Source organism: Rutilus rutilus (genome assembly GCF_951802725.1).
Source record: "Rutilus rutilus genome assembly, chromosome: 2".
Taxonomy (NCBI): Eukaryota; Metazoa; Chordata; class Actinopteri; order Cypriniformes; family Leuciscidae; genus Rutilus; species Rutilus rutilus.
In genome coordinates this window covers 15,542,291-15,566,981 of record NC_140210.1, presented here as the reverse complement: position 1 = coordinate 15,566,981, position 24,691 = coordinate 15,542,291, and the positions used below count along the sequence as shown (strand labels likewise).

General features: G+C 38.7%; 4 protein-coding genes across 13 annotated transcripts in view; 1 reads left to right on the top strand and 3 right to left on the bottom strand.

The window, feature by feature from the left end:
- Positions 1-2,281: 2,281 nt before the first annotated feature.
- fgfbp1b (fibroblast growth factor binding protein 1b) lies at positions 2,282-3,883 on the bottom strand. The gene is made up of 2 exons (XM_084400860.1): positions 3,425-3,883; positions 2,282-3,307 (listed from the first exon to the last, which is right to left on the bottom strand). The coding sequence occupies exon 2, from the start codon at positions 3,295-3,297 to the stop codon at positions 2,668-2,670; it is 630 nt and encodes a 209-aa protein (XP_084256986.1). The 5' UTR covers positions 3,298-3,307; positions 3,425-3,883; the 3' UTR covers positions 2,282-2,667.
- Positions 3,884-6,810: 2,927 nt separating this feature from the next.
- Positions 6,811-8,216, bottom strand: fgfbp2b (fibroblast growth factor binding protein 2b). Its single transcript, XM_084402922.1, has 2 exons — positions 7,406-8,216; positions 6,811-7,038 (listed from the first exon to the last, which is right to left on the bottom strand). Exon 1 carries the CDS (start codon positions 8,199-8,201, stop codon positions 7,422-7,424), a length of 780 nt encoding a protein of 259 aa, XP_084259048.1. The 5' UTR covers positions 8,202-8,216; the 3' UTR covers positions 6,811-7,038; positions 7,406-7,421.
- Positions 8,217-9,938: 1,722 nt separating this feature from the next.
- Positions 9,939-21,664, top strand: zmynd10 (zinc finger, MYND-type containing 10; the record flags this gene model as incomplete). The annotated part of the gene is made up of 12 exons (XM_084401856.1): positions 9,939-10,024; positions 10,703-10,811; positions 13,199-13,315; positions 13,426-13,479; positions 13,659-13,811; positions 14,286-14,374; positions 14,536-14,627; positions 15,612-15,784; positions 16,098-16,223; positions 17,236-17,357; positions 20,893-21,018; positions 21,216-21,664. The coding sequence occupies 12 exons, from the start codon at positions 9,939-9,941 to the stop codon at positions 21,325-21,327; spliced, it is 1,359 nt and encodes a 452-aa protein (XP_084257982.1). The 3' UTR covers positions 21,328-21,664.
- A 54-nt stretch (positions 21,665-21,718) lies between these two features.
- prom1b (prominin 1 b) overlaps positions 21,719-24,691 on the bottom strand; it is a 41,371-nt gene continuing 38,398 nt past the window's right edge. For 6 of the 10 annotated variants that reach the window (XM_084401843.1, XM_084401848.1, XM_084401845.1 and 3 more), the window contains 3 exons: positions 24,047-24,179; positions 23,484-23,520; positions 23,313-23,383 (listed from right to left, as the gene is read on the bottom strand). In XM_084401843.1, the coding sequence (XP_084257969.1) occupies positions 24,110-24,179 (70 nt within the window). In that variant the 3' untranslated portion in view covers positions 23,313-23,383; positions 23,484-23,520; positions 24,047-24,109. Of the gene's footprint in view, positions 23,384-23,483; positions 23,521-24,046; positions 24,180-24,691 lie in introns of all 10 variants that reach the window. The other 4 variants (XM_084401852.1, XM_084401849.1, XM_084401850.1 and 1 more) reach the window with 1 other exon arrangement.

Sequence of the window (24,691 nt, the reverse complement as noted above, 5' to 3'; positions counted from 1 at the left end):
CTTGACCATAATCAGGTGACCATGATTTGTGAGATAAATATAATACATTCCAATTATATGACAGCATATCAACACATGTGACAAATCATCATTTGGGGTCAAAAAGGCAAGGGTTTAAGTCTATAATGTGTGTACATTTGTTTTAGAGACAAAGTAACACGGTCATATTTGTGCATTCATAATTTGCTTCCCTGCCTATGGTTAATATGTAATCTTTAGCGTTCCTTACAGAGGAGATTGCCATAAGATGTCATATCACCATAGAAAACTATAAAAACGAAATACTGTCTGAAATCAATAAACAATATATTACAATATATAAGAACAAAATTTTGTCAATCATACTCATAACTGCAGTAAAAATGGTTTGTGTTTCCCCCCTTTTTTATCTAACTTGCTGATTAATTCTGATTTTAGAAAGATGCTTTTGGAACACTAAAGCAACATTGTTACATAAATACTAAACTGAATCTGACCACCCTATCAATAGCCAAGCCTTTAAAGGGGTGGTATAATGCCCTTTCCACAAGATGTAAAATATGTCTTTGATGTCCCCAGTATGTGAAGTTTTAGCGCAAAATACCCCACAGATATTTGTATATAGCATGTTAAAGTTGTCACTTTTTGTGGGTGAGCAAAAACACACTGTTTTGTGTCTGTTCCTTTATATGCAAATGAGCTGCTGCTCCCGGCACAGAGGGCGGAGCTTCAACAGCTTGTGTCATTTTACCTCACACAGACACACCTTTTATGCCTTTTATGTTCAAACCGGAGTCAGATAATGTCAACGGAGTCAATGATGGAGAGACTCAAGAAGAAGTGACAACATGTAGAATGCAACAGGACATTTCCTAAATGGTTAGTTGATGAATTTAGGTAGCTTATGTGTAGTTATCTTCTAGTCATTGATTAGCATGTCTTGATAATCTATAAATCAAGTTCAGGGGGCGGGGTTTATGTAATTCCCGGGAGGAATGTTGTGTAGTCCCTACCAGCCTCTTGTTGTAGTCCTTAAAAAGCAATTTCTTTAAAAGCAAATGTCTCCCTTTGCTTTGAACTTTGAGCACTGTAACTTTGCAGATGTTGTTTATGCTCAAACAGCAACATTACAGACTAACCAAAGTTAGAAAAGTGAAATCATAATCAACCACCCCTTTAAAACACATAAACACATTTCCAATTACTTAATAAAAGATGTCTTTGCAGAAATGTGTGAAACATGAAAGAGGATTGAAGGTGAAACTGATGAAGGGAACAGAACACACATGTTGGATTTTCATGTTATGGGGACTTTCCATAGACATAATGGTTTTTATACTGTACAAACTGTATATTATTTCCCCTAATCTTTTAACCCTACCCCTAAACTTACCCATCACAGAAAACTTTCTGAATTTTTACATTTTCAAAAAACATCACTTAGTATGATTTATAAGCTCTTTTCCTCATGGGGACCAAAAATGGTCAGATTTCAGATATTGCCATATTTGTGGGGACATTTTCACCTGAACCACACACACGCACAAACACATACACTTTGTGAAGTGCAACAGATGTCGCACACAGACACCTGTTTGGAATCTGTGGTTACCTTATCTCTTCCGCTGCTCCATGGTCAATCAAAGTTTATAAGCGTATGAGTGTTTTTGGAGAGCCTGAGAAAAAGATCTGACAGTATCCTCATATTAGGAAGATACTTAAGGTTAAGATTAGGATACGGTTTGTCTCCTATTTAGTCTCATCACATGCTACATGTTTGTGTGAAACTTTCCAAATAAAAAATCCCTTGTAATATTTGTTAATCACTTCTGCCTCAAAGCTGTATTTCAAGCTTGTATCGTCATTAAACATCTTGTGGCCATATCATAGGAGCGGGGTATCTCTCAACACAGATAAATATAAAATATTTATTTTGCATGTCATAAATACAGTTATAATGCAATACATTGGGTGGCATGAAGTAGAATGAAGAAAATAATGTACATTTTCTGAAAGAGTGTACCATATTTGGATATAAGTACAAGGTGGTGATGAAGCATGATCAAAATTATTATTATTAAAGCACAAAATCATATTAGGGTCCTTGCCCCTTAAAATGTAAATTCATGGAACAATATAAAATAACTGATTTATGATAATCATGAAATTAATTCCAGAAACAAAATTCCACTAGGGGCCTTTTACCTGAGGGGGTCATTGTGCCCCAAGAGTCTATTTAAACATTTCACTTCTAAACAAAAACAAAGTTTTCTTCGCACAAATTTTACCTAAATTCCCCCTTTAATTCCCTTTTAATAAATAGGCCTATAAATAAAAACTTTTAATATCTAACATAATATAAATAGCCTACACACATCACTATTGAGCCGTTTAGATTAAATGTCAACATTAAAAACGGCAACGACATTTCAGATATTACACAATATATGGTCAAGACAAAAACTAAAAGTGATGGAACCGTCTTAGCCTACACCAGGGGGCATATTGACCCACATGCCCAATTGTCGCGGTCATTGACACCGTCACCGTATAATGCATTTATCTGTTTACAATAAAAATGAAATGTTTTACATCTTTAAAAAAACTTGAATATCAATAGTAGCCAATAACAAAAGTTCCAACAAACGTATACATACACACATACAATGTCAATAAAAGCGCGCGCTCTCAACAGTCTCCGCTCTGGATCATAGTAAAGAGAAACTCACAGAGACTTCCCCAGGAATCTCCGCACTTCTCTTTGGCGATCACACTGTGGTCAATGCGCTTCGTGCATTGGCGCTTATTGTCCGGAAGCGTTGTGTTCGTGGTTATCGGTGTCTTCTCTGTCTTAGGGGTTTTTGCTTGTGACGTTTCGGTGAGTTTGAAATGCGCATCCAGTGGCGCGCGCTTACACATGCCCGCCCGGATCAATGCGCGAAAATCCGCGCAAAGTTTCTTCTGCTTTTTAAGTGATCTGGCGATCTGTTTCCAGTAGCCCCCGGGATTAGATCCATATTCGGTGCATGTAGCAGGCTTGGCAGTGTATTTACAGGTGAATCCACCCTCGTTTCCAGGTTTACATGTAACAGTCATGGTGTAGCTGTCCTCTCCGCGCGCCAACCACGAACACCGCGCCAGCTTGTCCTTAGTCGTAAACTTTCCTTTGAATACTGCAATGTTATCATCACCTCGACTCTCCTGTCTCCTACGTTTCTCTTTCGCTCCCCTAATGCTATCAGCAGTGAAGATGAGCTGTGAAAGACACGCGAGGAACAGCAGGAGCGCGAGAGTCCCACGAAGAGATATTTCCTTCATTTCCAACGACCTAAGAAATATTACTTATGAAATTAAATACAATAATGTCATTTATTACATTTAAAATGATGCAACAGGTTTATAGTAAATAGATTTAAATTTACATAAAAAAGTTCATTGATCTTACCAATAACCGTTAAGAGGACAGACGGGTGATGAGGATCCCTGACTAATTTACATCAAAATGAACTTACGCGTGGTATTTATATGTTGAGTGACACACCCACTTACTACTGGACAATCAGATTCTCTCACGCACGAGACAAGCCCTTAAATGTGTTCCTGCACACATGCATAGATCCATTGCTTGCGTCATTCATAGTTTTGCATTTATAGAGGGGGCTGAACTAGAAAATAGGGATTACATAGCTGTTATGTCCTCAGGCCTGCGGGTTTAAAAAAAAAAAAAAATATATATATATATAATATAAAATATGAAAGTATGCACTTAGGGCATCCAAGACCCTATAGCCTGTTCCAGAATGGCATGTAACAGTGGTTAGACATGCTATGCTATTTCAGTTGTAAAATTAGGCCAAAGACACAATCACAGAGACCCCTCACCCCCAACACATGAGTGCACACTCACAATGACCCACTAACAAAGCATGTTTACATACCAGAACATATATGACCATAGGCTTCTGCCTCTCTATATCAAATGAAAGTGCTTTACAGTGATTAACTGTATATTCATATTGCATTTTCATCTTGTTTGCACACAGTGTAAAATGAGTAGTGCAACAACAGCAATGCAAAGACTCTCTTTGTCTTCCTGGGGTGATGTGCATCTGTAGGAGCTCGTGGAATGTTGACTGGAGTTTAATGAATGGAGGCCACTTTTGAGGGACGGAGGAATAGAAATAGCGTACAGACAGACAAAAAGCAGGACCAAAAGTATTTGTATTGTATTGTATTTTCATGCCCTTGAGTCTTTACATTAAGTCTTCTTTACACTTGTTTACTCCAGGTTATTATAATTAACTAAAAATAAAATCATTATTTAACATATTTTAGTTACATGAAAAAGAAAGAATAAAAGAAATGAACAGATACAGCCTACACATTTTTTTTCAGTTAGTTTACAAGCCAACATTTCTATTTTCATTAAGTTGAAGAACTAAATAATTTTATATAAACATTTAAAATGAAAATGTAAAATATAAAATAAAAACTAATTTAAAATACTAATAAAAACTAACAGTAGCCTATATTAATGATAATAAAAGAACACATTTAAACATGTAAGTCATTACATTCACAAGTTTTGCATGGAATATGAAAGCTGGAGTTGCTGGAGTTATGAACAATGAGTCATTAAAGTCCAGTTTCCTTGTGGATCTTCATTACTTATTTACCAAAGGATCAAAAGAAGAAATTTTACAACCAAGGAAACCAATCTTTGTTGTTATAGATCAGTGTTGGTTATCAGTAAATGTAATGTTGATCACACACACATTTATAAGTGTGTGTCAGTGAACTTGAGTGTGATGGTTTTTACTGATACTGTGTCTGGTGGACAATCAAGCTCATGAGCTCATCTTCACATGACATCACAAAATCTGTTTATTGATTCTGTGCCCATTATTCTACTATGATCCATTTGACAGGAAGGGAATGGGCTGTGTTAAAGAGAGAAAGAGTATAGTGAGACCCAAGGTGTATGTGTACCCAAGGGGTACATAGATATTTTTTGCAAGCCACAGTTAAATAAATTGCTAAAATTTTATTATAGTACAGTAGATGTTTCACAGAGCCTGGTTCTTTTAAAAGCGTTACATTTTTCCCCAGACTGCTGCCTTTGATAACACAGTTCAGGATAGTCAATAATAAAAGGTTTGTGACTGTGAGTGTGATTGTTCTCGTGATGCAATTGGCCGGTCAGCGTTCTCATGATCTTCTGTTTGATTGAGCAACTGACAGTCAGGTGAATGGCAATGCAAACAGATTGCTTTACTTCCATGAAACAACCATTATTCACATGGGTTTTGTAAACAGTGTTTTTAAGTCTTTTTAAATGACATGTAACATTGCCCCCTAGTGTTGTTGATGTGCTCTGACAAAATTGCTTTGAAACTTTCCCACCTCCTGTTTTTGTGTTCTAGAAAATTAGAATCTTTTTGAATGACATTTGATTTTTGTTTGGTAATATGCTATTTATTATTATAAATTTTTTTTTGGAAATTGTCTAACTATTTGTTGCATGAGATTACTGAGGCTATTTCAACATTTTTAGATTCAGATTTACATGTTAGTCTTGCCTGGTAATACCAGACTCTGCTACTTCACTTTGCTTCGTAGACAGAGTCTGGAATAGCATAATAGAGAAGTGTTTGAAGGGGGGGGGGGGGGGGGGGGGGGGGGGGGGGGGGGGGACTTGTCTGAAGTTTAAAATCATCGGTTACCCGTAAGCCAATCACATAACGTTTGGTTATGGCGTGTGTTATGCGCATGCTCAGCCGCATCTAACTTCCACTGTAAACGCATGTATGATGCAAAAACTAAACCATCGAGCAAAATACCGGAGTGAACATGGCTGTGAACGACTTTTGCAGATTATGTGAAGTAAATCTACGCATCCACGGTACAATCAGCGTCTACGTCACGGCTCTCAGCCCGCCCTCTGTTTGTTGATTGGCCCGGCTGTTTTCAGGCCGGTGGAAAACTGAAAGATAGGCTGCTATCTCAGACTGACTACAGGCATAGATATCATATATAAAGGCTAGATGTCTCGTGCGCACTGCTGGCCAATGGAGGTCGACGTCCGCACGTGGCGGCCATCTTGCCACAGTGTACTCGCTCACTACTTCAATGGTGCATGTACTTTTAAATAACCATAACTTGCTCATTTTTCTACCGATTTTCAAACGGTTTGGTTTGTTATAAACGTCAGAGATGTAGTTATGACACTGCATACATACACTGCATACATATGAAAAATTATAACATACATGTTCAAGCATTCGGAATTATAGCCACGTTAATAACGTTTGTAAGAAACCAAACCGTTTGTAAATCCGTCAAGATTTCAGCGAGATAAGAGGATTTGTGTGCGTGCTGATCATTCATCTTAATGCACAGAGCACTGTGACAAGATGGTCCGAACGATGATGCCGGAAGTGACTGCGCCATAAGACATCTGGACTACAGGAGCGAAATGAAATTAGCGGAAGTAGGAAGTCTGACGTAGTCAGGCTAAGTCTTGAGACCATATTGTGAAAAATGTATACTAACACAATTATTGTTCTCACAAGTATCACTGCATGTCTACTGTTAACTATAAACTATAACTTAAAAATAAAGGAAGTAAACAGAATCTAAATAACCTTTTTCCACTATAAACTTTTGTGCAATTAAAAGGTTCCATGAATGTAAACGATTCTTCATTTAACCATACTGTAGATGTCAATAAAGAACCTTTTTTAAGAGTGTATTGCACACTGTGTCCAGATAAGCAAGCAAATAAAATAAAAAGTAACATTGATTATGTTCAGACGCACCATACACAGAGAATTAAGAAATATGTTTTTATTAAACATACATTTTACTAATTAATTTTCTTCATTCTTGTTCGCAATTAGCATGCACATTGACTCACATAGAAAAACAAACATAAGCACACAAGTGCAGTCATAATTACATTATTTCATACACACACACACGCACACGCACACACACACACACACACACAGGTCCCTTGGCCGGTGGTCACGCAATCTGAAAGTCTCTGACACTGTTAACCTACGGAGAGCAGAAAATGAGGGATTAAAAGATTAAAATATGAACCAAAATGAATAAAAATAAACAAGTCTCCAACAAATTTCATTAGGGTTATTTAACATAAATATATTGTTCAAATTTGGTTAGAAAGGCACCAGGTACAATACTCTAAACTAAATAGGCCTAGTCCTCAAGCCAAAGTTAACGATACAGGACTTTGTTTTACGTAAAATACCTGCAGTTTGTGCATCGCCGATATACTAGTTGCTTCAAGCTAGTTTATTTACAGATACAGTTACATCACACAGTTAGTATAACTTTATTTCGAGTTTCTGCATACAATCCTACAAGCATCGACTAGTTATGCATGATAAAACGATGTGCTTACCAAAGGTGGTGATGAATTAATTCTGAAACCAGCTAATGAAGTATGTGCAGACACCCTGGAGACTTTTCCAGCAGTATTCCTCTGCCATCTTGGTTGCTTGACTCTCCTCTGCCACAGTGGGTCTCGCTGTGATGGTCTTTGCAGGTTTACGTGGATGAACAGGCTTGGAAACGACGGGCTTGACTGGTTTGGAGGCTGGTTTGGCTGGTTGCTGTGGTTTAGGCTGCTGCTTGTGGCCGGGAGGTTTGGTAGGGGTGTTGCTGGTCTTGACCTGCTGCTGTTGCTTTTGCTGGTTCTTAGAAGCCTGGGTAGGTTTTGGAACGGCGATTTTGGGCCATGAGAGACTGAACACCATTTGGACCTCATCAGAAGCAGAGCGGCACATCTGCGGCTTGTAGACCCGTGGTCCCTGGCAGGCGTTGTGGAGCTTCTTCATGTCCCACATGATCTGAGTGAAAAAATGCCGAGGGTTGTTGTTGTATGATCTGCAGAGGTTAGGCTTGCCCAAGAAATCGCACCAGTATGATTTGCCCTTGCTCTTGCAGGAGACACGCAGCTTGGTTGAGTTGGTCTGGCCAGAGATCACCATGATGCAGGTATCTTTAGCTTTGGTGCTGAAACGAATTGGCTCATCCCAGATGCTTCCTTTCGGCTGCGGCTGTTGCTGCTGTCGGCTGTGTTGGGTGTTTTCGACGTGGTTAATGCTGTTCCCCTGGTTACTGCTGTTCTGAGCCTGTGCGTCGATGGCCCAAATGAAGGAGACCAGAAGGAGAGCAGCGCTGCATATGGCTCTCATGATGGAAGTGTAGAAGGGACTGAGCAGAAGGTGCAATGCTGGCTTTATAAATACAAGTCCTACAAAGGGGTCTTTGAGCAGGGCAGAGTGCACACATCCATCAAGACTCGGGGGGCCTCTAGTCTCCAGTCTGGTGCTGCCTGAAAGAACTAATTGTAGGAATCTTTAGAGAAGTGTGTGTGTATATGAGCAATTTACTCTATATGGGATCAGTGTGTAAGTGGTTTCAAGAGTGTAATATATCGCCTGTAATATAATAAATGCGTGATCTAGTTACTTGTAAATCTTGTACAGTATTTGCAACCTGATCTCACTACAAACGTAACTATTTTACAAGGTGACGATTTCATTTGAATTTTTACAATCTGAATCACATGAAAGTAACATAAAAATAAAATAAAAAAAAGAGTTAGCCTGAAGGTCCAAGGTTACACATAACCCTCAGTCGGGTGTAAGCAGACCTTATGAAAACGTACGAATGAGATCATACGATTTAGCCAATTTGACAAAACATAAAATAGTAATGAATTGCCATGAGACTGTGTAGGTATTTGTGTGTTTTGTGTAGAAGGTTTTGTGGTTTGGTTTCTTCTCTGAGTGTGTGTTGATGGTTTGAGGGAGGGACATGGGTGTGGTTAGACTCATGGAACCTTCAGGGTCTTCATTATAAAATCATTCATGCTAACATAAGTGGGCTATTGACTATTGATGTGAAAGACATTTTAGTTTCACAAGAAGAGACAAGGAGAGTAATTCACCTGGAACCCATTTATGTTTTGTCGACTTCACCTTCAATGCGGTTAGTGTCTGGTTTACGTGACGTACACGTAGCTATACTATACTAGTGTGCTTTATGAGGAGTCATGTGAAATTTTTATTTTTAAACAAAGACAGTCAATGAAAATGGCTGTGTACTTCTAGCTACCGCAGAGATCAGCTATACACATTTGACATTACAAGGAAAGGGAAAAAGAGAGAAAAAGTGAGTGTCGAAGGAAAGGTTTTGTGTGCACATCTTGTTTGCATCATGACACACAAATCATATTTCAATACACACATGCTGTAAAAATCATAACTTTTAAATGCATGTGTGTAGATTTCTACACTTCAAACCAACTTTTTAAACAAACCAAGCAAGCCAGATGTCTTTTCTGTCTACCAGAGTGATACTTTTGTAGGAATTAGCCTACTTTATATCTAAACAAAAGAATATTTGACAAAATGCAAGTCATGAAGTACGGTAAACGATGCTCACCTCGTTAAATATTCATTCTTTGTATAACAGGAAATCATGCATATTTCAGCATCTGAGAGAAAAAATGAAAATGCTGATCAGTGATGGTGAATGTCTTAACTGGAGTAAAGAGGAGACCACATCATTCAATTCATGAAACATGGACCCTTTTATAAAGAGCTTTTTTTCAGGCCTAATAAAACTAAGTTAGCAGTTGGGCTTATGTATAACAAACTAACAATAAAGAAAATGTATTTGTATAATTCCTAAATGTTTGTACTGAAATAGTCTACAATTTTCATAATCTTCTTTTGAATTCTGGCATTCAAATAACCTTCCAGCATCTGTGTCATTAAAACTCCGTCACTTCCGCACTCAGTGTGTACCTGTAACCATAGTGACGAAACGGAAGGTGTTATCCGCGCTGATTGTTGAATACAGAGGTTAGTCGAAAAGTTTAAACCTGGTTGTTCATATTCGACAGTGGAGGACATTCAAAAGCGATGGATTCAGTACTTCTATACGGAGAAGCTGAAGGATATATTCAAAGTCTGGAGAAGATGTCACTGCGTGATATCGGAAGCCCAAGGTAACAGTTTAGTGAATATCTAATATTAAAGTAACAACTAAGACAAACACGTTCATGTAGAATACCCATGCCATCTAGCCTATTACTTTGTGTGTGTGTGTGTCCTGGTAAACCCTACATTATTGGGACAAAATGTCTCCACACAAATATGGCAATATCCAAAATCCTTGTCCTGATGGGGAAATGTTTTGGTCCCCATGAGGAAAACAGCTTATAAATCATACAAATTATGTTTTTTTGAAAATGTAAAACTGCAGAAAGTTTGAAATGGATAGATTATACAGTTTACAAATCATTATGACTATGGGGAGTCCCCATAAAACATGAAAACACGTGTGTGTGTGTGTGTGTGTGTGTGTGTGTATGTGTGCCCTTGTTTATATTACATTGTGGGGACCAAATGTCCCCATAAGAATAGTAAAACCTGAGATCACCTACATTGTGGGGACCAGCCAGCGGTCCCCACTTTTCAAAAGGCTTATAAATCACACAGGATGAGTTGTTTTGAGAAAGTAAAAATGCAGAATGTTTCCTGTGATGGGTAGGTTTAGGGGTAGGGTTAGTGTTAGGGGACAGAATATACAGTTTGTACGGTATAAAAACCATTACGTCTATGGAGAGTCCCCACAATGATAGCGAACCAGACATGTGTGTGTGTGTGTGTGTGTGTGTGTGCAGGTGGTTTCGCCAACATGAGTTCATTGAGAAGCTGAATATGCAAGCTATTCTGAATGCCAGTGCCAATCAGGAGGAATTCGTAAAAGACCTCTTTGTTTCTCATGGAAAGGTAATTGTTTATCGGTCTAATTTGTTGGGGAAAGTGGGTTAATCTGCCACTTTTTATGTAAACATTTACTGTGCACAATTACAAATAAATTATAAAAATGGACTAGCCTACCCTTACGAAAAAGAAGTATACTTCAAGTTCATTTTATGAAGTATACTTAAGTAATGTTCAAGTATATTTTTAAGTATACTTTATGTAGTAAGTATACTAATATCAATGTGTAACTTACTTGTAGTAAACTTGTAAGTGTACTATTTCAATACTGCTTGGGACTAAATTGACCCACTTTTAGTATATAAAAGTATACGTTTAAGTGTACTATAAGTGTAAGAGTAGTAAACTAGGCCTAAGTACACAACTAGCTAGGTTTCTCAGTTGTAATGCATCTGTACAACAAGTGAACGTATATGTAGCCTATACTAGTAGTTTACTATTTTAATACAAGTAGTAAATTTTTTAGTTCATGAAGTGCACACTGAAGTGTACTCTCAGTAAACTACTAGTTTAGTAGTTTACTAATTGTAAGTTTTCTGTAAGTGAACATAACATTATACTTATAGTTTACTATTTATATATTAGTTTTGCACTTGCAGTATACTACTATGTTCAAATGTAGATATTATTTTTTATACTTGAAAAATACCTTTAACTGTACTTTAATTTTAAAAACATTTTATTAGCTTCATGCATTATTTTTTTTATCTACACTTGAATGTCAGCAAGTTTCATAAAAAACAAAAAAGTGGTACTATACGGTTATCCGGACCACATGTGATGACATACCCCAACCCCGCCCCTAAACCTACCCGTCACTGGGGTTACGACCAACCAAGAGCGGTTGTGGTCACGTGTGGTCAGGTGTGGTCCGGATAACCGTATAGTACCAAAAAAGTTGAGAAAATCACATTTTTGTCAAAGACTACGCCTTTATCAGATTCAGAACGATGATCAAAACACAGATGGAGTAGATCGAGTCCAACATCCCCAAAACTTATCAGTCGTTTTCTCTTCATGGGTTACGCTTCATTTCTTTTGGTAATATTAAGCAGTTTTGATTTACAAATGTTTGATGATCACGTTATTTGAGTGAGCAATCTTCTATCACTCGTTTCAGCTTCTTCTTCTTCTGTGTCATAGCGCCTCCTACCTTATAACAGTGAAAACATGGATAGCTGGAAAATTCAGTCAATGGTGGGGAAAAGTAGCCTGACGTCGTCATATTCAGATTATAGCCTAGTCAGAATATGAAATATGGAATATAACTTCCGGACCTAAAAATGTTGTGGGCGGGGCTAAGTTTGGCTGGCATCCAGGCTAGGGGAAAAGTATAATTAGAGTAAATTCCTATACACTACCAGTGGACTAGCCTACTCAAAAATTCATATACGCAGAATTAGAAACATATCTGTTTTATATCAATATTCTAATCAATATTTTCAAACAATGTAAGTTTCATAAGACTGTATATGAAAAACTATGTAAAAAAAAAACGTATAGGCCTATTTAATAGTCTACTCGATCAAAAGAGTTAACACAACTACAAGCCAAGTATACTTTGAATACTTACTTGTACTTTTAAGTATATCTCGATCAAAAGATTGAGTACAAGTACAGGCCAAATATACTTGGACTTTTCTCTCAGTGTAAGTCAAGTACACTTAAGTGTAATTTGAAGTATATTTCTGAGAAGTATATTTAAAATGTAGACTGAAAGTATACTTTCTTATTTTTAGTTTAAAAGAAGTATACTAATAGAACACTTGAATAAACTTCTTTTTCGTAAGGGTATTCATTCCAAATATTTCTATTATAATTATTGATTTCCTAAGGATACCTTTTATAGTTATTAATAAATGGAAATAGTATTAAAAGAAATTAATGCATTGATTGATCGCATTAAATTGATCGAAAGTGACAATAAAGACATTTACTGTATATTGTTACAAAAGAAAAAACATATCTTGGATTCCACAAATGATATAGCCGTACAACTGTTTTCAACAATGATAATAAAACACGTTTCTTGAACACCAGTTCACCACATGGATCATGTGAAACTCAATACTGGAGTAATGGCTGCTGAAAATGTAGCTTTTTATATTAAAATGGTAATAATATTTTAAATATTACTGTTTTTACTGTATTTTTGATCAAATAAGTGCAGCCCAGGTAAACGAGACTTCTTTTGATAATATCAATCTTACTGCCCCGGTGCCCCCATTCAAAATTATGAATGGTAATAAATTTGTGTGTGTGTGTGCTCAATCATCACTTCATCATTGATCAACTTTCCCACTGGCACATCTTATCATACTCCCACATACATATTTTGAAAAAGCAGATTTTTTTGCATGCACCGATGAAAACATGTAAATTACTTTTTCCAGATACCCACACTGATACATGCAATGATACTTACAGAAGTCTGGAAACATAAAGTGTTTCCCATAATTTGCAAACTCCAGGACTTTAATCCAAAGAGTACGTTTCTGCTGTATATGGTGGTAAGTAGACTCAGCTTCAAATGACCTAGTTTTCAAAACCATGCCAGGGTCTTATTTAAATACATTTTCTTCTACTCTCTGTGGGTCAATGCATTTTCTACTAATTTCAGATTTATCATGAAGCTACCACTATAAACCTGCTGGAGACAATTATGTACCACAAGGTAAGCACATATTCACTGAGAAAACAGGTTTTTAAATATCTAGATTTGTAATTTTGTAAAAAAAAAAAAAAAAAAAAATATTGTTTGCACCTAAGTAGATAGCCTAGAAACTTAAGACCACATTATGATATGGTGGTAATATGAGAATGCATAAATGTTGATGTGTGTTACACGTGCAGGAGTCCAGTGAAGCTGCTGATGATAGTGTACTTGATTTAGTCGATTACTGTCATCGCAAACTCACACTTCTGGCAGGACGTTCTGTCTCTGGAGAGATCCCAACTGAGGACCGAATTACACACACACAGCTCTTAGACACAGGATCTGTGCAGGTAAAGAACACTTAAGGCCTGTTCACACCAAGGACAATAACTATAAAGATAAAGATATTGTTCTAAATATAAAAGAATGGCAGAGTTCATACCACAATAATGGCACTGAGAAACGATGATTGCTGGAATCACTTGCAGAACCATTTATTTTCCAGCTGATGAACGATAAAAACAATGACAGCCAATCAGAATCCATCCTGCTTAGCTTGAACATTTAAAGTGGTAGATGACTAAATTGGAGCACGCACTTAGGATAAACAGAACATTATCGTCCGCTGGTGTGATAGCTAATATAGTTATCGTTATAGTTATTGTTCTTGGTGTGAACGGGCCTTTACTCTTGAAAGTTTAATGTAGCTGTTTATGTTTTTACCAAAACATGCATCTAACGTTCTGAGCATTACAGCAAATGTTAATTTAACTCATTATCAAAAGCCTTGAGACAATCAGAATTTGTACAATGGTTTGTTGCAGGAACTGCAAAGACAAAGTGACATGTTAGAGTTTGAAATCTCTATCAAGGCTCTGTCAGTGCTGTGCTACATCACCGATCACATTGAGAGGTATTACAACTACTGGTTATTTAAAGAGACGTTATTAAACATTTTACATAAAACAAATGATAAAAAACATACATTTTAAAAACAAATAAATTATAAAATATATTTACAGTTTAAATACATATGTTTACTAATGGATGCTGAAATTTCCCCTTCTAATGTAGTTTGAGTTTGAGTGTGCTGTCGAGGATGCTGTGCACTCATAATATGCCTTGTGTGCTGGTTCAGTTGGTGGAAAATTGCCCCTGGAACAGAGGTTAGTGTGTTTTAAACATATGTATGATCATATATTTCTTTTCTTTTTCATTCAAGAACCTCACACAATCAGAATACATAGGAATCAAATTACAGAACACCAGCAATTGACCCAATACTAAGCTCTGCCCCCTTTGTGGTCAATCAGGGAAGCTTTACACGTTGTCACATAGGAATGGATCAAATAGTTTCATGAGCTGCACATTTTTTCAGGAAAAGTGCTCATAAAGTGGGACAAAATGGAATGGGGGAAAAGCATATGCACAGTTATAGGCTGGAAATACTGTTTGCTTAAATCTATTCAAACACTTCTATAGATTTACATTAGAAAAGAGCAAAGGCTTGTCTATGGAAGCTTATTTCCGTCACGGAATAAAAAATAAAAAGGTTATTGCGTATCGCAACTCTGAATTTCTTGCAATTTAAGGTTTATAACTTGAAAGTCTAACTTTTTTCTTGCTATTGAAAGTTTATATCTAGCAATTCTGACTTTATTTCTCGCAATAACAAATATCTTGCAATTGAGAGTAAAAAAGTCAGAATTGTGAGACGAAAGCCGCAATTACCTTTTTTATTTTGTATTTAATTGTGGAAACAAGCTTCCACACTTGATAATATGACAGCAACAGCAACATTTGTTAAAGGAATAGTTCACCCAAAAAGGAAAATTATCCCATAATTTACTCACCCTCAAGCCATAGTAGGTCTGTATGACTTTCTTCTTTCAGCCAAACACAATTGGTGTTTTATTAAATAAAATCCTGCATTGAATGGCATTAAATAGATACGCTTTTTAGAGCTTCAAAAACTCAGGCACTATTCAATTGCTTTACAAAGCTGGGAAGGATATTAGTTAATATAACTTCATTTGTGTTCGGCTGAAAGAAGAAAGTCATATACACGTACAGTAGGATGGCATGAGGGTAATAATTTACAGTTTTGGGTGAACTATTTTTTTAAGGTAGAATTTTTTTCTCCCATGTAGGTACTCTGGAGAAATACACAGAGGGGAAGTGGCGGCCCGTCCTGCCTGAAGATCAGCTAAAGTTAAATAAACATGATGGCCAGGTGTGGATGGCTTTACTGAACCTGATACTCAAACCAGACTGCCAAAGAAAATATAATTTCAATAGCTTTAACAAAGCACAACTTTTAAAGGTAAGACTTTACATAGTTGGGAAAATATCATTGCAGGCAGAGCCATTATAGTGTTTCTGTTGTGTTTTAAATAGATGAATACAAACATACCTGCATATTGAGACAATACCAGTTTAATAATATATTTATGAAACACAAAATATCGAAAGAAGAGGCAATTATCCCACTTTATTCCATGCTGAATTATACATTTTCTCATAGTCTAAAAGCTCTTATGCTGTCTCTGGATATGTATGTGTTCATTGACACCATATATGATTTATTTAATGCCAGTTATCTATCTTTATGCTTCTTTATATGCCTCTGTGTGCAGCTTTGTGGGTTTTTGACAGATGTTGTGATAGATCAGTTACCAAACCTAATTGATCTCAAGCAATTCCTTAGTCAACTTGCCGTCACAGATCCAGTGGCCCCCAAACATGATCTAATCCTGGAACAGGTACTCCAGCAAATGCACACACAGATTAAAAGTTTGGGGTCAGTAATATTTTTTTTAATAAATTAATACTTTTATTCAGCATAGATTCATTAAATTGTTCAAAAGTGACAGATTTTTACATTGTTAAGATGTAAATTCTATTTCAAATAAATGCTGTTCTTTTGAACTTTCTATTCTATTTCAAAGAATCCTGAAAAAGATGCAGGGCTGTTTTCAACATTGATAATAATAAGAAATGTTTCTTGACCACCAAATCAGCATATTAGAATCATTTCTGAAGGTTGAAGTTATGGCTGCTGAATATTCAGCTTTGCCATCAATAAAATAGCTTTGCCAAGGAATAAAATACGTTTTAAATATATAATGGAAACCAGCTATTTTAAATAGTTCTGGCAGGTCACGTTAGTCAAGCTCGCATCAGCTGACTCTCAGCTGATCCACATCTACCTATAGGAATACGACGCCCATCACCGTATACATATGTAAGCTCCTTCAGTATTATCAGCAGCTATCACGTTTCTCAGGAGCTAATTACCCTCCTCCATCCCCAGCTCCTCCTCTCATCAGTCAGGATTTGGCATTCTGATTCCCCTTGAATCAGAATAAATTCTCGAATTATGTTGTACTTTAAAATCTTGAATTAAATATATTTGCAAACTTTCATGTTGGTTCTGTTCTGTTTACCCTAAGCGGGGTTATTGCTGCTCTCCCTGCTCTTATCCATGCTAGGCTGCATGGATGCGCAGGGAGTTCTCGCCCAGAACGGAACCTTACCGCCAATCCAAACTGTATGCTAATTGTCAATCGTATTTGACGGTAGTGGTCCTGACAGAATTACTGTTTTTACTTTATTTTGATCAAAGAAATGCAGCCTGGGTGAACATAGCAGACTTCTTTCAAAAACATAAAAAAATATCACCGACCCTAACTTTTGAACAGTAGATGATAACATGTCCATTTGGTCACATAAGACAAAATTAACAAAAACAAAACACCTTTCTTATTCATTTAGGTGCCAGAGATATGGAATAATATTGTAATGGAGAACAGCAACAAGTGGAAAGCCATAGCTAAATTCCAAGTGACACATGTTTTTAACCCCTCTGAAAGTGAATTAAGAGAACAAGCTAGCAGGTGAGAATTTATGTGTATCTGGAAATTTCTATTGTAAGGGATGAGAAGATGAGGTGCAGTTATAAAATGTTAGTCTAACAGTATGCGTATATGCTGTATAAATACCAAGTTCTGTCATGAAACTGATGGGTCCTTAATACAACCTGATGACATTTACATCGTTTACTACACTTATGTGCGTTTGCACATTCTGATTGTTTCCTGTTGCATCTGCAGCCAATGAGCTTGGTGTTCAACATTTCAATAGCTGGTTAGTGTTTACTATAGCAGTTTGCAGCATGATTCATAGTTCCCATTCAGTCAGTCACTATGCATTATGTCAGTGAATGACGAATTGGGATCGTGCCTGAGAGTCCTATCACCTTTGGGTGTTAGCATCTATGGCTTAACCTGGCTGAGATGAGGAAAGCCGACAAATTTCGCTTTCTTGACTCCCCATCTCCCAGGCTGGCCTCTTCGGCGACGCCGGCGAGAACTTTGCCCAGCAGTTCTCGGTGGTACAGAAGCAGATGAAGGCTAATAGCCCACATCCTGCCCAGGCGGGCCACTGCTGCTTCCACCCACCCACCAGCGGCAGTCCCTCCGCTTGCTCGCCGCCGAGGGCTGGTTAGTCTCAACAGATGCCTCCACCACCGGCTGGAGCAAATATGTACTGGTCCAGATGGACAACACATCGACCGTTGTGTACATCAACCGTTAAGGTGGTCTACGCTCCCATCGTATGTCGCAACTCGCAACTGGAGCTTCCGGGTGAACCTGGTTCCTTTCGGGGACCCAGTGTTTCATTCGGGGCTCCGGCGGATGATGCCATGTCGCTCACAGATGATTGGTCGTAGCCCAACGCTCTTCTTGGGTACAATGAAGTAGGGGCTGTAGAAGCCAGACTTCATCTCTGCTGGAGGGACGGTCTCGATCGCACCCTCGCGGCCGGCACTCCAACACGATGCTCTCAGCTGCCCGGGCAAGCATGGCCATCAGCTCTGGCTCCGACTCGGGCAACACTGGCTCACTCCCGAGGGAGGCAACGAAGTAGGGCAGCTTAGCCCTGTCTCCTCGTGTCTTCACGAAGGTTGTCGAGGCAGCCCTTGTGCCACTCAGGCAACACGGAGTTTGCATCCTGAACTATCTCGACAACTGGCTGATTCTAGCACACTCTCAAGAGCAGGTTTGCGAACACAGGGACCTGGTGCTGTGGCACCTCGCCCGTCTGGGCCTTCGGGTCAACTGGGAAAAGAGCAAACTCTCCCCGTGCAGAGGATCTCTTGTCTCTGAATGGAAATCGACTCGGTCGCCATGTACGCGCAGCTTACTGTGCAGTGCAAGATCAGGGAGGACGAAGAGCAGGTCCTCTTGGTTGCGCCTCATTGGCCCACCCGGACTTGGTTCTCCGAACTGGTGCTCCTCGCGACAGCCCCTCCCTGGCCAATCCCTTTCTCAGAGACGGGGCACCCTTTGGCACCCGCGTCCCGATCTCGAAGAGGTTCCACTTCAGAGCATAGTCGTGTCTTGTGGACAAGGCTCTAGCTGAAGTGATGGTAGCCACCACCTGAGGTTCCAAAGATCGGGACGCAGAAGGTTTGAGTACCTCAGGTGGTCGCTACTATCACTTCAGCTAGAGCCTTGTCCACGAGACACGACTGTGCTCTGAAGTGGAACCTCTTCGTCACCTGGTGTTCTTCTCGCCGAGAAGATCCCAGAAAATTCCTGATCAGGTCTGTGCTCTCCTTCCTCCAAGAAGGGTTGGAACGAAGGCTGTCTCCTTCCACCCTGAAGGTTTATGTGGCTGCGATCTCTGCGCACCACGACATTGTGGAGTCTAAGACGGTAGGACAGCATGATAGGGTCATCAGTTTCCTTAGGGGGGCCAGGAGGTTAAATCCTCCCCGTCCCCTTCATATGCCCTCTTGTGACCTCGCAATGGTTCTATCTGCACTGCAGAGATCTCCCTTCGGGCCATTGAACTCAGTTGAGCTTAAGTACCTCTCCATGAAGACGGCGCTCCTGGTTGCTTTGGCCTCCATCAAGATGGTAGGGGACCTGCAGGCATTTTCAGTTGACGAAGTGTGCCTGGAATTTGGGCTGGCTAACTCTCACATCATCTTGAGACCCCGGCCTGGATATGTGCCCAAGGTTCCCACCACTCCTTTCAGGGATCAGGTGGTGAACCTGCAAGCGCTACCCTCGGAGGAGGCAGACCCAGCCTTGGCACTGCTCTGTCCAGTACGCGCCCTTCGTGCTTACATAGACAGAACGCGGTGTTTCAGGACCTCAGACCGGCTCTTTGTTTGTTTCGGTGGGAAGCTGAAGGGAAAGGCTCTCTCCAAGCAGAGGTTGTCTCACTGGATAGTGGACGTCATTGTCTTGGCTTACCAGGCGCAGGGTGTGCCATGCCCCCTAGGGGTGAAGGCACACTCCACCAGGAGTGTGGCTTCCTCCTGGGCTCTAGCGCATGGCACCTCGCTAACAGACATCTGTAGAGCTGCAGGCTGGGCGACACCTAACACTTTCGCGAGATTCTACAATCTCCGTGTAGAGCCAGTGTCCTCTCGTGTACTCGCTTCCAGTAGCCAGTAAGTAGGACCTGCTCGGTGTCATCGCTTGCTGTGCCATTCCACTCCACGGACTGGATACGTGCGCTATTTTACTCAGATGAGTTCTCTATAGACCCTGAGTTCCTCCTGCACTGTTGATGCCATCACCAGAGTGCATGCCCAGTTGGTCAGCCCTTGTGATCGGTTAGGTAAAACTTTTCACCCTGCGGGCTGGATACCTCTGAGTTCTCCATATGCATCCCGTGCTCGGGTCATATGTGTATTCTAAGTCCTCCCTGCGGGTAGGCGCTGTGTCACATATTCCATCTGGGATATGCTATCCAGTGTACCTTGGTATTCTTGCGTTAGCCTGGCCCTTCACTCGTGCTAACCTCACAACAAGGAGCCGGGGCTTGCGCAGGACTCTGGAAGACAGCCGCATTGGCAAGATTAGATTGGGACCCTCATTTCGCCAGTCACTGACGTAACTCATAGTGACTGACTGAAAGGGAACGTCTCGGTTACGTATGTAACCCTCGTTCCCTGAAGGAGGGAACGGAGACGTCGCGAAGCAAATTCCGCAGACCCATGGTATTTTCATACCATTGGCTCGTTTTGTAATAACTAGAAGGTGATAAGGCTCTCTAGCGAAACCCCCATTTCGTCAGTCACTGACGTAACGTCTCGGTTACGTATGTAACCCTCGTTCCCTGAAGGAGGGAAAGGAGACGTTACGTCCTGTCGCCACAATTGAGCGACCGGACACTGCTCGGCTCCTCAGTGAAAACATCCTATATGCCTCCAGCACGGGGCGTGGTTCGCGATGCAAATCTCATTCGCCAATGTCCATTGGCTATTTCTGTTTACACTCGAAGGTGATAGGGCTCTCAGGCACGATCCCAATTCGTTAGTCACTGACGTTAACATTGTCATTTCCATTACCATGCTAAAAATCTTTTGAGGGTTGTCATGGTAAATTTGTTTATCTGCGCCCTTCTGATTAGGTTGTCTCAAACATATAATCTGGATGTGATGGAGAATCTAATCCCAGACAAACCCAAGTGTGGAGCCTGTGGAAGAATGGGTGCAAAACGCTGCTCCCGCTGTCAGAGAGAGTGGTATTGCAACAGGTAAAGCAACAGATGTTGGTTTTCTGACTAAATTGATTCAGGGTTTTTTTTTTTTTTTTTACCCCTAATGTCCTTCATTTATAAACAAGATGAATAGCAGAGTAATAAATTATAATTACCCTTTCATGTTTTGGCTTTGTCTGTATTTGTTCAGGGTTGATTGTTAATAATTCTATTTGTCTGGTATTTCTCTGTAGAGAGTGTCAGGTGAAACACTGGCCCAAGCACAAGCCTGCATGCAAACTCATGGCAGAGGCCACTGCTGGAGGAACTGAACATCAGCAGCTGAATTATAGCACCACTAAATGAAAGGGATGGTGAGAGTGATGCTGTGGGATTCAGAAGTGCATAAGAACATATCCACTATGAACTGTCATATTTAATGGACACTAATGGAAAGGACAAAAATATGCAAGAAACTGTTCCTGACAGTTTTCTTTCATTAGCAGTTCTATGTTTGTATATTGGGTTGAAAAAGAGTAAATAGATCATTCCTGATGAAAGCTTTCATATGTAAACATATTCTTTGTAAATGCATGCTCATAAAACTATTATTTGCACACATTGTTAAATTGATTGATTGATAACTGTTACAATATAACCATTATTCTCACATGTTGTTATTAAATGAACTGAATAAACTGCTAAAATATATTTGAGATCCAATCAGTTTGATTTTTACTGACACAACATTATTGCATTTGTTGTAAAGGACTTTATTTTGTGGAACACAAAAAGAAGAAACTTTGAACAATTTCCTTGCCACTATTTTCCATGCAGTTACAATGAATGTTGTCTGGAGCTTTTTAGCATACATTAGTCCTTTCTTAAAATGGATGCAAAAGCACAATACATTCAGGATCGATTTTTATATGTGTACCTTTTACAAAGCACACCACAAACAATTTTAAGCTGATCGTTTTATTGTAACTTTCACACAGCCTCCATGTTGCAGTGGGATCCCACGTTACCTTGTCATGTCACACACTGTAAAAAACAAAACACTTGGTACAAGTGCATGTGAGTCTCAAAAAATGGGTGACAACAAGACCTTGGAAATCTGTACTTTACCACTTCCAAAGAACAAAGGCCATGAGAGAGATGTTAGGGTTTGTGAAAATCAGTAATAGATGTAACAGATTTGGACCTTAACAGTTTGAATTTCATTCACAAACCCTTTTGGAATATAAGAAAAAATATTTGGTTTGTACAATAGTGCACTTTGTAGAATTGTATGACCACTGTATGCTGTACTGAGACATGCATTTTTAGAAATGACACACTGGATATTTAAAACTATTTTCATTATTTTGATGTGGACTCACAAAAATATGCAAGACACTCAAAAGAAGAAAACAGAAATACAACAGAAACACAAAATCTTTACTCAAGATTAACTGGTCTATAATAGTCATTTGTTTTGGTTATACTATTTTAAGGTGTCCTTGTTACAGTGTAATTTAGTACTGTATTTAAATATTTTATTAAAGTAATAAGTAATAACAATTAACAACATGTACTTACTATAGGGTTAATGTTCAGAGTAGGATTGGGTTTATGGTTAGCTGTATGTAATTATGCATAATTGACTGTTGTTATTACTACAATAAATACATCCAATGTGTAACAAGGACACAAAAATAAAGATTTTTAAAAGTCTTGTATCAAAAGTACTGACATTTCAAACAAACAGGATCAATCAGTCTTTTAGGACATTGGCTTCCGATAATTTATCTTTATAGACATTGAGTCTTTTCCAGTGCATTTAACATTCTTTTAGCAAATAGTTTTTCTTCTACCAAGAAACCATTCTGAAACTAATACTTGATTCATTCATTGAACAATAAAATGTAGAAAAAAAAGTAACTTTCACAAAAGAACAGAAAAGATAACTTGATAAATGAAGTACTTCACTTTTCTACTGTAAATACTTCAGAATCTGCTTTGACCATCAAACTTGGGATGTTTGGTTCAGAAACACCATTTCATGGTTTCATAATCAAGAACCGTCGATACAATATCACAGTGCACAGACTGATATCACAGACCTTTTTTTGCCCCTTTATATCGCCTTAAAATGTTAAAAAGACCTGTACAAAATCTAGATGTACTCACAATTATGTCTAAAGGATGTGTTTTATAAAATAAGATATTAACAAAATACATACAAAACTTTCAAAACCGTATTGAAAGTGTAAAAAAAGAACACGTTGTTGTTTACCATGTATGATGAATTGTATGTAGAATATGCTTGAGATTCTTCAGTTAAGGTCTGAGTATGTTTTATTGTTAGAAACTGGAATAAACATTTTCCCTTTTTTCCTGTCTTCATTGTCTTCCTCAGAATCTGACTTAAAGACAATACCTGACAACAAAAAAACAAAACAAATATAAATTTAGACTTGGAAAAATACATTCAAGCCTTAAAAGCTTGAGATACATGTGACAGAATGTGATTGTCTTACCTGGCTAAACTCTATTTAGCTCCAGTTCTCAGCACCACTGTAAAAAAAAAAGAAAAGAAGAAGAATTCACAAAAATGACAGTACTTTCAGTTACTTCATTTATACAAAGATGAAGAGTCAGGTAAAAACGTATCAAAGGTGGAGGAGTGACAGGAGTCATGCAATGCTACATAAACAGAGTGACCTGTTACAGGAAGAACATGTGAAAGATCAGTGACAACAAAAATGATTTCGGTGAAACAGGAGTGTGTCACACCAGTGGCAGAACAGAGTCCGTAAGTAACTTTATGAATCATGCACACGACTGTAGAACAGTAGAATCGTGAATTCTTGATGGGTACAAATATGTGTGACAGAGAAAAATGGAAAGATGGAAAGAAGGAACGAATGAGCACAAAGTGAGAAAAATTCCAGTTCAGACATCAGCAGTAAAAGAAGCAGAATCAACACGAGGAACACTGACATGAACGAATGTGTTTGTTTGATAGAGGATATGTATGGATATAATGAAAAGGTAGAAGAAATAATGGATGAACAGATAAACCGTTGAAAGGTTTTGTTACCTGTAGGCTGCATGTACGGTTGCATACCCCCGGTGAAAGTGTTTATGTGTGTGTGAATTTGTGTCACCAGTCAGGCTGTCTCGGGGGGGCAGAGGCCCGAGGATACCACCTCATTGTGTCATAAGATGGATAGCTGAAAAAAAATACAGGTTCGTTTTGAATAAACCTTTTGAGTTTTGAAAGTTTGGAATGGCAGTATAAATTGGTCAGATCTAAAAAAAAAAAGAAAAAAAAAAAAAAAGTGGTCTTTAGTTTAGCTTCAAAAAAGCACAGAAAACTGTCATGCAGAGGAGGGCTGCGTCCGAAACCTAAAAATGCTGCCTTCGGAGGAAGCATTGCAAGGAAGGAAGGTATCAAAGCATGTCCGAATCCAAAGTTAGCTGAGAAACCTTCATCTGATCGATTTTTGAAGGCAACATAGATGTATAGTTCGCTTTCTTTGATATCCCACAATCCTGTGTGTTCCATTCTGTGACAGTCGAGCTAAAAAAGAAAGATGGCGTCTGAAAGTTGTGGTTGGTCATCAGTTTGTGTTTTTGACCAATGATTTTTGACCACTTCTGATGTCATTTCTAGTGAGAAATTACAATTGTAGTAATAAAATATTGTCTTAGTTTTCACCAAAGCTCGCTCTATTTTGCAGTA

Excerpts from the sequence above, each read along its gene's own strand:
- fgfbp1b (XM_084400860.1), bottom strand. The coding sequence starts at position 3,297 with ATGAAGGAAATATCTCTTCGTGGGACTCTCGCGCTCCTGCTGTTCCTC.
- fgfbp2b (XM_084402922.1), bottom strand. The coding sequence starts at position 8,201 with ATGAGAGCCATATGCAGCGCTGCTCTCCTTCTGGTCTCCTTCATTTGG.